At 41.7% G+C, this 16575-nt stretch overlaps 1 protein-coding gene across 1 annotated transcript; it reads right to left on the reverse strand.

Moving 5' to 3' along the window:
* Window positions 1-605: 605 nt before the first annotated feature.
* Window positions 606-15844, reverse strand: LOC308669341 (cytochrome P450 2J4-like; the record flags this gene model as incomplete). Its single annotated transcript, XM_081329977.1, has 8 exons — window positions 606-796; window positions 2882-3023; window positions 4430-4617; window positions 6251-6392; window positions 8575-8751; window positions 10796-10956; window positions 12553-12702; window positions 15724-15844. 8 exons carry the CDS (start codon window positions 15842-15844, stop codon window positions 606-608), a joined length of 1272 nt encoding a protein of 423 aa, XP_081186103.1.
* Window positions 15845-16575: the final 731 nt, after the last annotated feature.

Raw genomic sequence — 16575 nt, forward strand, 5'->3', positions numbered from 1 at the left:
TCTTGCCTTGCCTTGCCTTGCCTTACCTTACCTTACCCCCTTTTGCGACCTTCTGACAAGTAAAGTCAACAGGGAAGCCAGATTCACTTAACCACATTATTGACTTAACCACTGCAGAGATTACTTAACAACCTTGGCAAGAAAGGCCATAAAATGGGGCAAAACTCACAGATGTCTCACTTAGCAACAGAAATTTTGGGATCAATTGTGCTCGTAAGGTGAGGATTACTTCTGTCTTGTTTTAAACATCATTAAAAACATTGTTTTCGCCTGTGTACTAGAAGAGCAACGATGGCCCCAGGGGGACCAATGGCCCATTTACTAAATCGCAGAATTTCCATTGTTCTGTTCCTTTTTTTGTTTGTACTGTACAATTTTGCATTGTTTATGATTTAACTGTAATAGTTTTACAGCAGATTGTATTTACCATGTTTTGTATACCATTCTCGTCTCTTTCAGGAGAAAGAACAGCATGAAACTAAAACAAACGTTTTAATGTTCTGAGAAACTTCTAGGACAAGCAAATCTGAGCAATGCTCTCAGAGTAGAATTTCAGTCTAGAGGTAAAAGGCCAAACATGCAAATTTACAGCAATTATCTTGATTTTACGGGGTCCTACAGTGAGGAACAGCACAAAGTTTGTAAGGATGAGGGTGCAACGATAATCCCACAATGGGTTCCAGACTGAGTTCTTTGGCTCCTTCTGGCAGCTGAAACTTAAAGGACCTCAACAGGATGGTCAAGAAAAGGAAGAGCTCCATCCTGGCCATTTGCTCACCCAGGCACACCCGAGGCCCTGCAGTGCAAAGATAAGGAAAAGAGAAGTGGTTAGAAGTGATTGACAGTTATTCAGTCAATGCTTCTGCTTTCAGTCCTAACCGAGGAATTTGATTCGTAGGCTGGATCTCATCATTTAAAGTGGTCTGTTCTAAATTTCTACTGTTGGAACCACTATCTTCTATATTTGCCTTGGACACCAATAGTTATGCCCATACCTTGAAGTTTCAAAAAGTTTCAGAGGTCACAGACTGGCGAAAGTAATAGAGTAACAGAGTTGGAAGGAAACATGGAGGTCTTCTGCATAATGCTCCAGCAGGAAACCCTGTACTACTTCAGACCAATGGCTGTCCAATTTCTTCTTAAAAATTTCCAATGACGGAGCACCCACAACTTCTGGAGGCAACTGTTTAATTGTTCTCCCTGTCAGGAAATTTCTCCTTCTTTCTAGACTGGTTCTCTCCTTGATTAGTTTCCATCCGTTGATTCTTGTCCTGCCTTCAGGTGCTTTGGAGAATAGGTTAACAACCCCCCCCCACTCTTCTTTGGGGCAGCCCCTGAGATATTGGAAGACTGCTATCATGTCACCCCTGCTCCTTCTTTTCATTAAACTAGATGTTTAAATTAGACAAGTAAACCATATCATTCCTGGGGTTATCTTTGCTTATTAATCAAATCCTTTTGGGGAAAATATCTATCATAAACAGAAGAGCACAGAAGACAAGAAGAATTAGTGATTGGCAACCTCTTAATGCCCGCCAATTGAGTTGCAGCATCATGTTTCCAATTAGAGAATCATAGAGGACCCAGATTGTTGGGGGGCAAATATGCCGATTCTGTAAACTGCCTAGAGAGGGTTGGAAAGCACTGTGAAGCGCTATATAAATCTAAGTGCTATTGCTATTTCTTAAGTTCTGTTTATCTATACAGTATATTGGATTTATAGCCCACACTTCTCTTTTCGCAAGTGCACCGTCCTGCTTACAAGGCAGTCCTCGACTTGTAACCATTCGATTTAGTGAATGTTCAAAGTTACAACGCTGAAAAGGTGACTTATAGACATTTTTCACACTTAGAACCGTTGCAGCATCCCTGTGGTCATGTGATCAAAATTCAGACACTTGGCAACTGCCATGTACTTATGACGGTCATGTGATCATCTTTCTGACTAGCAAAATCAATGGGGAAGCCAGATTTGCTGCAGTGATTCACTTAACAGTTGTGGCAAGAAAGGCCGTAAAATGGGGCAGAACCTACTTACCAACTGTCTTGCTTAGCTATAGAAATTTGGGTCCCAGTTGTGTCATAAGTCAAGTACTAAGTGTGTATATGTAAAATTATAGACAGAACTGGAGAAATCAAACAGACATTGGTCTGAAGACCAGGAAGAAAGCATATTGACAGGGACTTGGATGAACGTAGAGTGTCACTTACCCATGGTTAAGGTCTTATGCAGCCTCTCCTTATTACTGTTATCTCAGCACAACACTTGAAATTTATATTAAATGTGTGTTATGTATGTGTACGGTTTGAGAGGAAGCAACTAAATTTCATTTTTAATGTGTGTCGTTGTAACCACAGGAAAAAAATGACAATAAAAGTTATCTATCTATCTATCTATCTATCTATCTATCTATCTATCTATCTATATCTATATCTATATCTATATCTATATCTATATCTATATCTATATCTATATCTATATCTATATCTATATCTATATCCATATCCAGTGCTTTTTTTGTTAAAGAAAAAGGTGCTGGAACTCACACGTGTCATGCAACCCACCTTGCCTACCCTACAAGGTTCTATCCAAAAAAGGTGCCGGAACTCCGTTCTGAGCGTTCTATGAGAAAAAAAGCCCTGTCTATATCTATATCTATATCTATATCTATATCTATATCTATATCTATATCTATATCTATATCTATATCTATCTATCTATATCTATATATATAAACATTATATATATAAACATTCTACCTATCTATCTATCTATCTGTCCACACACACACACACACACACACATTGTATCTCTATATATAAACATTCTATCTATTTATCTATCTATCTAAGTATTCTGGCAAATGTGCTTCAGATTTACCTGCTCCAAATGGCAAAAATTCTTCCCTTGGTACAAAATGCCCATCCTTGTCCAAAAAATGGTGTGGGTTGAATTGTTCAGGAGCCTCCCATCTCTTGGGATCACAAAGAACTGAGTTCAGATCTGTAACAACCAAAGTCCCCTGAAGGAGGAAGAAATGCATTTCAGTATACAGCTGATGAGGTTTCTAGAGCCTCCTAATTTATTTATTTATTTCTATCCCACCTTTATTTATTTATTCTTATAAATAATTCAAGGTTGCAAACATATATAATACTCCTTTTTCCTCCTATTTTCCCTGTGAGGTGGGTTGAGCTGAGAAAGAATGACTGTATCAAAGTTGCCCAGCTGACTTTGATTCCTAAGGTGGGGCTAGAATTCACAGTCTCCTGGTGATTGGCCTAAAGCCATTGAGGCAGCTTTCATGCTTAAGGTGGGACTAGAATTCACAGTCTCCTGGTGATTGGCCCAAGGCCATTGAGGCAGCTTTCATGCTTAAGGTGGGACTAGAAGTCACAGTCTCCTGGTGATTGGCCCAAAGCCATTGAGGCAGCTTTCATGCCTAAGGTGGGACTAAAATTCACAGTCTCCTGGTGATTGGCCCAAAGCCATTGAGGCAGCTTTCATGCCTAAGGTGGGACTAAAATTCACAGACTCCTGGTGATTGGCCCAAAGTCATCCAGCTGGCTTTCATATCCAAGGTGGCAGTAGAGCTCATACTTTCCAAATGTCTAACCTAGTGCCTTCACCACTAGATCAAACTGGTTCTCTTCCTAGCAAATTTCCCCTAATTATATAAAAAAGATAATACTATCTCCTACTGCCAACTTGATTAAAATGTAAGCTAAACCAGTTCCTGCATTCCCATTCCCATTTGAAGGTTTGTTCCTTGAAAGTCAGCTGAAAATCCATTATTCACCATTTTTACATGGGGAAAAAATGATGTTTTTGTGCAAAGGAGGAACGCAGGAGTAGCAACCTGCAGGTAACTGGAACTCTCCTATGAAGGGCATCTCATTAACTGTGTTCATACAAGGCATTTAACCAGATCAGCTACAGGTTTATTAGCCACATTCACACCACAGTAACTAGTCTGTCTTAACTTTGGTTAGATTTGGGGATTCTTAGAGTGGCACGGAAACCTAGCCTGTTTTGTCACTTGTGGTGAAAGCAATTGTAAAGCACAGAAAATGGATGAAGTCAATAACCAAGTTAAATTAATCTAATACCACTCTCATCAAATAATGAAGCAGGTTTCAGCTAATCTTGATCCCTAAAATGTCCGAGTATATTACTGAAAATTTTTGCTGGTTAATGACTGCAATAAAGTTTTTTCAAGTTATTGAAAAAAGAGGCCAAATTTTTGTCTTATGTTTCCCAGCAACTGAATCATGACTTGCATTCAATACATCAATTTCTTGACTGTCAGATTTTTTTTTTTAAAAAAGGGGGTGGGGTGTTCAACTTTCAACATGTCCATTGCACTAAATTCCTTATTAATGGAAGTCTTCTCTGGTATGTTCATTGTTCTTGTATCAACTTCCGTACCTTTGGAATGTGATATCCATAGAGGTTCACGTCTCTGGCACTTTGCCTGGGGACACCAACAATTAACACATATTTCAAACGGAGAACCTCATGAATCACAGCATAGGTATATGGGAGTTTCACCCGATCTTGATAGCAGATTGAATGGGTGGGATCCAGTGTATCTTCTATTTCCTTGCGGACTTTCTCTGAAGGGCATAATAGAAAAGAAAAATTATAACAGAATAACAGAGGAACAGAACTGAAAAGGGCCTTGGAAGTCTTCCAGTCCAACCCTCTACTCCATGGGTCTTCAAACTCGGCCCTTTTATGACTCATGGACTTCAACTCCCAGAATTCCTCAGTCAGGCACACTGGCTGAGGAATTCTGGGAGTTGAAGTCCATGAGTCATAAAAGGGCTGAGTTTGAAGACCCCTGCTCTACTCAGGCAGGAGTCTCTATACCATTTCAGACAAATGATTGTCCAATCTCATCTTAAATTATCTCAGATACTCCACTACAATTGAAGCCGTCAATGAAGAACATGGAACTTAATTCACAAAGAACCTGAGTCAGAACCGATCTACGATGACAAAGCATAAGGTGGTGGATCTGTCTATGGAAATTCTATGTCTATGGAATGTCTATGGAAATTCTCAGACATCCAGGTCATAGTTGATCCAAAGGTACTATTCCAAAAGGCAATTAGACTTTCTTTATTTTTCCTTGAAGATGTTTCACTTCTCATCCAAGAGGCTTCTTCAGTTGTGACTGAAGAAATTTCTTGGATGAGAAATGAAACATCTTCAAGGAAAAACAAAGAAAGACCAGTTGCTCTTTGAAAAAGCACCATTTTTTGGCCTACCCTTGAGGAGTTTCTAGATAGGTGGACTTCAATTCCTAAATCCTTTTTTTTTTTTTGCAAAAAATGTTGGAAACCAGCAAAAAAAAGCACAGTCACATGATGTTTGGGTTGCCATGGAACTGATGTCATGACTTGGAAAGAATTCTAGGATCCATGTTCTGCGTGTTTACTCTTATGAAGGGCCGCCATATATTTGAGCTGAAAAATCCAGACAACCAATAGATGGCAGCAAAGAGTACAGTGATGACCATCCTGTAAGGATTTGGATTTTGACAGCTCAGATTAACCGCTCAGACTGGGTAGCCCAATTGTTATAAGAACGAGAGGAAAATCTGATGTAGGAGAGGAAAATAACAGGACGAGTAACAGGTGCTCACTCTGTCTTGCACAATAGCTCCCTTTAAAGCTTCCCCAACATAGAATAGAATAGAATAGAATAGAATAGAATAGAATAGAATAGAATAGAATAGAATAGAATAGAATAGAATAGAATAGAATAGAATAGAATAGAATAGAATAGAATAGAATAGAATAGAATAGAATAGAATAGAATAGAGCTGGAAGGGACCTTAGAGGTCTTCTAGTCTAACCCCCTGCTCAGGCAGGAAACCCTATACCATTTCAGACAAATGGCTGTCCAGTCTCTTCTTAAAAATTTCCAGTGTTGGAGCATTCACAGCTTCTGGAGGCAGGTTGTTCCACTGGTTAGTTGTTCTAACAGGAAATTCCTCCTTAGTTCTAGATATTTAATTTAGTTAACCATCTTTAAACCCTCCCTTGGCTTGCCTTCAGTTCCATTAAGTAGCATTTTTGCGGGGTTTGAATATCCTCTGTATAGTTCCTTGTTAGAGATGAACAATTATTCCTCATCCATTTAAAAAACAGGAAGTCTTGGAATCTACCGCTGATATAAAAGCAACCCTCAATTTCAGGATCGAGAGAGGCCTTCCATGCCCTTGTAATATATGAGTCTCACCTTGGATCTCCGGGTAAGCCACCATGAGTAGCAGTGCCCACTGCAAGGTGGTGGCCGTGGTCTCTGTCCCTGCGATAAAAAAATCAACAATGCACTGAGCTAGGTTCTCTTCATCATAAGCAGACTCAGGGGCACCTTTGGTCTGTTGTAGATAATAGAAAATATGAAATCAACTTAACAATCCCAATTCATCACGTACTGACAGCTGTGCTGGAGGAAGGTCCTCCCTGTGTAGAAGACTTCTTTAACAGGTTAGTCCTCAACGTACAGCCACAACTGGGACCAGGATTTCCACTGATAAGCAAGGTGGTTGTAAAATAAGTCGAAACCCGACTTTAAAAAGGGGGGTTTGTCACAGTTGTTAAGCAAACCGCCGTAGCTCTTAAGTGAATCACGCACTCCTTAAGCAAATCCGTCTTCCTCCCCATCGACTTTGCAGTTGTTAAATTAGGGACAGGGTTGTTAAGTGAATCTGGTTTCCCCGTGGGCTTTGCTTGTCAGGAAGCCGCAAAAGGGGATCCCGTGACCCCCAGGGAGACACTGCGACCGTCATAGATATGAACCAGTTGCCCCGCGTCTGAATTTTGATCATGTGACCACGGGGATGCTGTAATGGTTGTATGTGTGGGGGGAAAAGTCATAAATCACTTTTTTCAGTGCTGTTGTAACTTCAAATTGTCATTCAACAAATGGCTGTAAGTCGAGGACCGCCTGTATTAGATCACACTAGCATCCTTGAGCAGAATACATTAGACTGAGTCACCTCAGCTTGATGACTTTCACATGCTAGAAAATTCCCATCACATTCTTCAAAACTCAAGGTACGAAAAAACTACAGTACACTAGAACATTTCATTCTCTTACATAGGGGAAAGTGATTAGGAGCAATCTAAATGCAAATATTATCAGATGCGTATAAAAATGGGTTTCAAAAAAGGGCCTGAAGACCGGGCTCTGCCAACTGGCCTGGGGCCCCAATAAGGCAGGACATTCTAATGGACTAACACAGGACTAGGCAACCTTGGCTCTTTTATGACTCCTGGACTTCAACTCCCAGAATTCCTGAGCCAGCCATGCTGAGGAAAAAGGGAGAGGTTTCCAAGCTGAGCCAGGCTGGCTCAGGAATTCTGGGAGTTGAAGTCCACGAGTCATAAAAGAGCCAAGGTTGCCTACCCCTGGACTAACATAAGATACCCCCCTCTCCCCCTCCCCCTGTATGCATCTTGCACCCTTGCTTCCCAGCTTTGTCCATTTTAAACCAAATTTAGCTTTACTATTCATTGTTTTAATGTTTCATAGTAGCGTTTTATAGATTGTAAGCCTAGGTAAGATGGGCAGCATGTAAATTGAATAAATAAATGAAATCTCTTGCTGGCACCGCAGATATCCCTGTTTAATTGCACCCATTTCATCTGATTTCTCAGCAAATTGGTATTTGGAGACAAAATGTCTACTTAATTAATCAACACAGGCCTGCAGCTTTCTGGCAACCTGCTTCAAGCAACAGTAGGTGTAGGAAGGCATGGCCACAGTTCAGCCCAAAATTTACGTTGTTAAGCGAGACAGTTGTTAAGTGAGTTTTGCCCCATTGTACAACCATCCTTTGCCTCAGTTGTTAAGTGAATCACTAGGAGTTGTTAAGTTAGTGACATGACTATTAAGTGAATCTGGATTCCCCATTAACTTCGCTTGCCAGAAGGTCACAATATTACGTGACCCCGGAACACTGCAACTGTCATAAGTACAAGTCAGTTGCCAAGCATCTGAATTTTGATCACATGACCATGGGGCTGTTGCAATGGTTAAAGGGTGAAAAAAGGAGCCTTGGTGGAGCAGTGGGCTAATGCCTCCTTAAGTAACACCAGCTGCCTGCAATTAGTGCAGGTTCGCATCCCACCAGGCTCAAGGTTGACTCAGCCTTCCATCCTTCCGAGGTAGGTAAAATGAGGACCCAGATTATTGGGGGCAATTAAGCTGACTTTGTAATAATGCCGCTTGGGGGGTGGTGTGAAAGCCCTAATAAGCAGGCATATACATAGAATGAAGGCTACTGCTAAGCTTGTAAGCCGCCCTGAGTCTTTGGAGAAGGGCGGGATATAAATGGAATTAAAATAAATAAATAAATAAATAAAAATGGTCACAAGTCACTTTTTTCCGTGCCGTTGTAATTTCAGTCACTAAGCAAACTGTGGTATGTCAAGGAGTACCTGTACATGTGAACAATGCAGCAAGATTACTCAGTATGCTGTCCTTAGCAAAGTAGGATGCCATTCTGAGTTCTGAAGACCCACAAAAAATTTCTTTCCAGGATGCCGGACACTTACTTTGTCCATCTGAAGAAGGTAGTAATCAATGAAATCCTGTGGGTCGTGCAGTGACTGAAGTTCTCTGTGCTTCTCTATCTCTTCCTTGGCAAATGAGATGACATCGTTCAAAGCACGGAACACTCTCTGGTGACGCCCAGGAAGATGTTTCATCAACCATGGAAACAATTCATACAGCTAAAGGAAAGAGGGGTGGGTGGGGAAATCCTATCACAATGATGTCATCAGCTGATTATTTGAGTTTACCACTTTGATAATACTGTCCAGGGCTTTTTTTTCTCATAGAACACTCAGAACGGAGTTCCGGCACCTTTTTTGGATGGAACCTTGTAGGGGAGGCAAGGTGGATTGTATGACATGTGTGAGTTCCGGCACCTTTTTCTTTTACAAAAAAAGCACTGATAGTGTCTGATGAATTCATAAGTCTTCAGGCTATGTAATATATTCGGTAAACCACTTCTGGATGCCAGCAGGCAGAACTGAATGACAGCAGTGCTCAAAGATCTCAGGGGCTCCCACAAAGAAGAGTGTGTGGGGGGGTCAACCTATCTTCCAAAGCGCCGGAAGGCAAGACAAGAAGCAACGGGTGGGAACTAATCAAGGAGAGAAGCAACCTAGAACTAAGGACAAATTTCCTGACCGTGAGAATAATTAACCAGCGGAACAACTTGCTTTCAGAACCAAGCGCTTGAAAGAGATTGGATAACCACGTGTCTGGAATTGTATAGGGTCATGAGCAGGGAGTTGGACTAGAAGACATCAAGGTACTTTCCAACTTCTGTTATTCTGATCAGAGATACATATTTTACCTAATTTGACTAGTTCATCTTTTATAGCTTTGTCTGGAAGGTCACACTCAGATTTTGAATCCACAATAGAGAACTGCAACTTTCACTTTATAGGACTGTATTCAAAGGCTAAAGAATAAACTTGAATGATTAGACAAACCATAGATGGGTAGGCTATGGTGCCTCCCAAAAACCAAGTTATGATCTTTTCTGGAAATATTTTGCTGGCTTATCTTCTTTCCCATTCAGGTAAGTTATTGAATAACAGAATAACAAAGTTGCAAGAGACCTTGGAGGTCTTCTAGTCCAACCCCTTGCTCAAGCAGGAGAACCTATACCATATTCAAACAAATGGTTTTCCAGTCTCTTCTTTAAAACTTCCATTGATGGAGCATCCACAATTTCTAAGGAATGGGACAATTCGCTGCAGCCAATTCACCACGGCCAATTTGCCGCGGGACAACTCACCATGCACAACTTGCCACTGGACAATTTAACAAGCCAATTTAATTATTTTAAAAAATAAAAAATATTTTATTTTTTGTCATTCACATTTCCTTCTGTCCCTCCTTTTGCATCATCTCTTTAATGATTCTATTCCACCATTTATAATGATAACAATAACAACAACAATGAAGTTGGAAGGGTCCTTAGAGGTCTAGTGCAACTCTCTGCTCAGGCAGGAAACCCTATACCATTTCAGACAAATGGCTGTCCAGTCTCTTCTTAAAAACCTCCAGTGTTGGAGCATTCACAGCTTCTGGAGGCAGGTTGTTCCACTGATTAATTGTTCTAACTGTCAGGAAGTTTCTCCTTAGTTCTAGGTTGCTTCTCTCCTTGATGAGTTTCCATCCGTTTCTTCTTGTCCTGCTTTCAGGTGCTTTGGAGAATAGCTTGACTCCCTCTTCTTTGTGGCAGCCCCTGAGATATTGGAACACTGCTATCATGTCACCCCTCACCCTTCTCTTCGTTAAACTAGACATACCCAATTCCAGCAACTGCTCCTCATATGTTTTAGCCTCCAGTCCCCTGATCATCTTTGTTGCTCTTCTCTGTACTCTTTCTAGAGTCTCAACATCTTTTTACATTTTACATTTCTTTGATATTAGTGTAACACTTGTCCCACAGCGAGTTGTCCCATGGTAAGTTGCTGTGGAAAATTGCCATAGATCCCTATTTCTGAAGACAAGCCGTCCCACTGATAAATTGCTCTAACTGTCAGGAAATTGATGAGTCCTGAAGAGGTGTGCATGGAGGGCTCAGCGAGTTCTTGAAAAAGCTGCCTTCCTGATACCTTGTAGCTGCCTTCCACAGCTGAAACTCCTTTTTAAAACCCTGGCCTCTTTTGCTTACATTGATAAATGAATCTCTATAATAAAAATGATCAGCAAGAGGATGGAGGATAGAGTCAGGGTCTCTAGAAGACAACTCACCAGGTAAATAAAGCTGCCTCCAAATTTCATATAGCAATTTAAGTTTATTAACATTTTCTGGAATTTTTCATCTTTGGCAGAAAATCTGTATCCAAAAACCATATAGCAAATCAAATTGGAGATTGCAGTGGTGACAGGCAAAGAAGGATCCAGTGGCTGTCCTGGAAATAAAAAAAAATCACCATCAGACTGATATTATTCTAATTTTAACTATTTATATTATCAGTGGGATTTCAGGACAAAAGTCAGGCGGTACAGGTCGTACCTGTAGACAATTGTACACAGCTGTGATCAGAATTCCCGTTGCTAAGCAAGGCAGTTGTTAAGTGACTCTCAGCCGATTTTGCCACAATTGTTGCCACAATCCAGTTTCCACCATTGATGCTGCTTGTCAGAAGCCCGATGGGAAGGCCACCAATGATGATCATGTAACCCTGGGACACTGCAACCATCATAGATGCACATTGGTTGCCAAGCCTCCCAATTTTGATCATGTGACCATGGGGAGGTTGTGACTGTTGTTAAGCATGAAGGCTGGTTGTAAGTCATTTTTTTCCAGTGCCATTATAACTTTGCATACTTACTAAACAAATGGTTGCAAATCAAGGACTACCTGCCGTTGGGAATCCATCAAGCAACACTTATTTTTAACCATACGGTTTGTAGGAGACCCGGCAGAGGGCTCTTTCATCGAAAGGCTGGGGAAAAATGGGCCACGGGACAGTTAGGTTATCAAAATAGGGAGTGATACAGTGAAATTGTTGACTCTTGTCTTGGTCTGGTACGTAGAATAAGAGATTCCCCTGTTGTAGGCCTTGAATTCAGTTGGGACACAGTTCATGTGGACAGTAGGAACATGGAAAGGATGAACCTTGATTTTTTTTAAAAAAAAAAACTTTGATACAAAGCCTCAACATAAAAAAGATGTTGATACTCTGGAAAGAGTGCAGAGAAGAGCAACCAAAATGATTAGGGGATTGGAGGCTAAAACATACGAAGAATGGTTGTAGGAACTGGGTATTTATTTATTTTTATTTTTTTTATTTTAATTCCATTCATATCCCGCCCTTCTCTGAAGACTCAGGGCGGCTTACAAGCTTAGCAGTAGCCTTCATTCTATGTATATGCCTGCTTATTAGGGCTTTCACACACACACCCAAGCGGCATTATTACAAAGTCAGCTTATTGCCCCCAACAATCTGGCTCCTCATTTTACCTACCTCAGAAGGATGGAAGGCTGAGTCAACCTTGAGCCTGGTGGGATGCACTAAACCTGCACTAATTGCAGGCAGCTGGTGTTACTTAAGGAGGCATTAGCCCACTGCTCCACCGAGGCTCTATCTAGTCTAATGAAAACAAGGACTAGGGAAGACCTGAAAGCAGTCTTCCAATATTTGAGGGGCTGCCACAAAGAAGAGGGGGTCAACCTGTCCTCCAAAGCACCTGAAGGCAGGACAAGAGGCAACAGAAGAAAACTAATAAAGGATAAAGCAACCTGGAACTAAGGAGGAATTTCCTGACAGTGAGAACAATTAATCAGTGAAATGACTTGCCTCCAAAAGTGTTCCAACACTGGAGGCTTTTAAGAAGAAACAGGACAGCCAATTGTCTGGAGTGGTATAGTCTCCTGCTTGACCCAGGGTTTGGACTAGAAGACCTCCAAGGTCCCTTCCAACTCTGTTATTCTGTATTCTGTATTAATGAAACACCAGATATATCATTCTGAAGCAAGCATACAGAGATTGTAAACAACATACCTTTTGCACGTGCAAAGATTTTCACCAACCGATGGGCCTCCTCTTCTATTCGATTCTCCATGCCTTTCTTCCCAAGTCCAAGTTTTCGCATAGTAATTAGGCCAAACCGTCTTTGGTGCTTCCAGTTTTGACCATTTGAAAATATAATACCTGAAGCCGTCAGAAATCAGTGAGTCATTATGTTCACAAAAATTATCACTAAAATATTGTTAGGTAGCTTAGATCAAGGAGTTTGCAACCTTGGCAACTTCAAGTCCCAGAATTCCCCTGACTTAGATGAAGTGTGTTCTCATGCAACTTCTACTTGGCCATCTCGGAGATCCCTTGTTTTTTTTCCAGCAAAAAACCAGGATCAGTTATGCAAAATCAGCTTCTGCCCGGTATAAGTGGGACTGCCAGAATAAGACTAGATCTGCTCTGAAATCTCATGGTTTATACTGAACAGCGGCAGAGAAACCAAAAGTCTACAACACTATTTCATTTTTCCCCTCCCCGAAAACGAGTTTGCTTCTTATCCTGCTTTCTGATGCTTTGGAGAATAGATTGATTGATCCCCTCTTCGTGATGAGAATTCGATTTCTCAGTGCTCCTCTCTCTCTCTCTCTCTCTCTCTCTCTCTCTCTCTCTCTCTCTCTCTCTCTCTCTCTCTCTCTCTCTCTCTCTCTCTCTCTCTCTCTCTTTCTTTCTTTCTTTCTTTCTTTCTTTCTTTCTTTCTCTTATTTATTTATTTTACAATATATATCATCTACCCCAATCTGCACAGATTTGCAAAGGAAGACCCTGATCCAACACTCTGGCTCAAATCTGTTTATCTGATGGTTTGATTCTCTGTCTTCTTCAATAAAGATAATTTAAGTGCTTCCTAACATCCCATGTAGGAGAGAGCGCAACTGTTGGATCTTTTACCACTAGCATAAAATCCAACTACAGGTAGTCCTTGTCTTACAGCCATTCGTTTAGTGACCATTTGAAGTTACAAAGGCACTGGGGGAAAGGGGGCTTTCACGCTTATGACCGTTGCAGCGTCACCGTGGTCATGTGATCAAAATTCAGACACTTCGCAATTGACTCATATTTAAGATGGTCGCAGTGTCCTGGGGTCATGTGATGATCCCCTTTTTTCAAATTTCTGTCAATGGGATGGCCAGATCCACTTAACCCTGTGTTACTCGCTTAACAGCTGCAGTGATTCTTTTAACAAATGTGGCAGGAAAGATCGTAAATGGGGCAATGTCTCACTTAGCAACAGAAATTTGGGGCTCAGTTGTGGTCGTAAGTCAAGGACTACCTGTACTTCTTTGCCCTACTGTAAAGGTGCAGAAAGAGCATAATGCAGTGGCCTCGTTACTAGGTTACATCAGAATTATGTTTCGGAACAGATCAAGTTATCTCTCATAATCTTTCGGTGTCAACTGACAGACTATAGCAGCGTTCTCCAAACTGTTTCTTCTGGAATCTGGTGGTTTTCTAAAAGAGATTCAAAGTTCACTTGAACACAACCAGTTTTCCATTATTAGAGCTTTGCCCCTTAATAATGAATTCCATTATTTTTTTTTAAACTAATAGCTTGCACAACCGGGGGAAAAAATTAAAAAACCTTGGACAAGAGAACACCAGAGGTTTATAACCAGCAGCCTGGATGAGATAATTTCAATGTTTAAAATGACACCTTTTAGAAATGAATTAAATCCCAATTCTAATCCTGGAGAAATAACTTTAGAATGTCTGATACATTTAGAGAGATTAATGAAGGAGAATATTTGTAGCTCAGGATTGACATGAGGGGTCCTTGGTGCTCTCTGAGGCTGCTTATTTTCTTGCAGACGTGTCATTACCCTATAGGTAACATCTCAGTGATAGTAGGCAGTGCTGCAACAAAACAAGCAAGCTCAGAGAGCACCAAGGTCCCCACATTTAGAGATTTCCTTTCTTCTCATGCACTAGAGCAGAGCAGAACAGAACAGTATAGAATTCTCTGTTTTACCGGATAAATTACCCCTTAAGGGTCACAAAAACTTACCCTTGTTTTTAAAGGCCTCTTTAAAAAAGGGAGTCATTTGCCGCTCAGCAAAATCTTCAGTTTGAATAAGGGCTTCTTTGACTGCCTGAAATCCAGAGAAGACCACTATAGCCATGTGTCCCGACCATATTGTGTAGATGTTTCCATATCGCTTAGCCAGCTGTGATTTGAATCAAAACAGAAAATGAAAATATTACATTCAGTCAGTGGTGAGATTCAGCCGGTTTGCACCACTTTGGCAGAACCGGAAGCTAATTTTTTGTTGCCCAGGCCCAGAATGGACTTCCAGAAGCAGCATCCATACAGAGAACCAGTTGTCCACATATTTGAATCCCACCACTGCATTCAGTCCTGGTTGCTGATTACAAATCACTGCACAAATGAAGTCTTTTCCAGAGCTGCAGAATCTGATCAGAGGTGTGCAAAATGTCTACCTAGCAGGAGGCCAGGTTACCTGCGGAACCATATTTTCCCCATTACATTAGCCTGTCCTACCTGGTTGGGGGGTAGGGGATAGGTTATGGATACTGTTATGTATTAAGTTCTTGAAGGCATTAAGCGAGATGAAGTGTTCAAACAGCAACAAGTTTATTCTCAGTCAGAACATAACAGAAGCAAGCTAATACCTACTGTGCAGCTATTTATACAGTTGGCCTCTAGGCGGCGACCAATAGATTTGAAGAAGCAGTTTCCTGCCCCAAACCTACTTAACTGCCTGGAGACAGCAAGTCTAGCTCAGCTCAGTAACTGTTACAACATACAGAAAGTAGGTCAACCATTAAGCAACAGTTTAACATAAGCAAGTGAATTATACATACAATGCCAATACATTACACCCCTTCCCCCTGGATAGCACAAACTCTCATTTGTTTTACATAATCTTGCAGATACTTAGGCAGCCTTCGTGACCATTCAGAACATCTGGGGGTTACAGGGATCTCCCGGTCTACCTGCTTGCCTGCCAGGCTGGATAAACCAGGACTCTGGGGTTCAGTTGAGTCAAAGTGACTCGAGTCCCTTTGGCTGGCCATTTCCAGTCGGCCCACCCCAAAGTCCGATTGGGCAGCGAAGTCTACAGGGCTGCTTCTCAGTTCGGTTTGCCTGCCCGGGTCCTGGGATACAGTTTGTGTGTCAGGAGGGGATTCTTCTACCACTGTCCTCCAGGCCCTGAGTCTGACCCTCTTGGGAGTCCCGAGCCAGCGACTGATCTGCTAACTGCCGATGCAGCTGATCAATGTGCTGACGAATAATGCACCCATCTTCAAGGACCATCTCGTAAGAGAGTGGTCCTGACACCTTAACAATCTTTGCTGCCACCCACAAGCCCCTTGCCCATAATTCTGGGCTCACTCCCGGTCACCCACTTGTAAACTTCTTGGTGCCTTTGGGCGTGAAGTGTCTGCTGCGACTCTGTCAGGGTGCAGCCTATCCAGGTTAGTGATTAATTTTCTGCCCCAACGAAGCTAGTCTGGGCTTTTGCCCATGGCTGTGCAGGGTGTTGTGTTCTGGCATAATAGAAAATCAGTCAGCCTGTGGTGCCAATCCCCTGAGACAATTCATTTCAGGGATTCCTTGGTCATGCGTTCTGCCTGACCATTCGATGATGGGTGAAAGGGAGCCGACGTGGCATGCCTTATGAGATTGGCCCTGAAGAAGGCCTGGAATTCTGAAGTGGTGAACTGAGTCCCGTTGTCGGAGACTAAGACGTCTGAAAGCCCATGTGTTGCAAAGAGTCTCCGCAGCACCTAGATCAGGAGTCTTCAAACTTGTCCCTTTTATGACTTGTGGACTTCAACTCCCAGAATTCCTCAGCCAGCATGCTTGGCTGAGGAATTCTGGGAGTTGAAGTCCACAAGTCATAAAAGGGACAAGTTTGAAGACCCCTGACCTAGATGGTCCTAGCAGTAGTCATAGTGGAAATTGGAACCACCTCCAACCATTTAGAGTGGCTATCAACCACTATGAAGAACAGCTGTCCCTGAAAGGGCCCTGCAAAATCAATG

Source organism: Vipera berus, assembly GCF_964194415.1.
Source record: "Vipera berus genome assembly, chromosome: 5".
Taxonomy (NCBI): Eukaryota; Metazoa; Chordata; class Lepidosauria; order Squamata; family Viperidae; genus Vipera; species Vipera berus.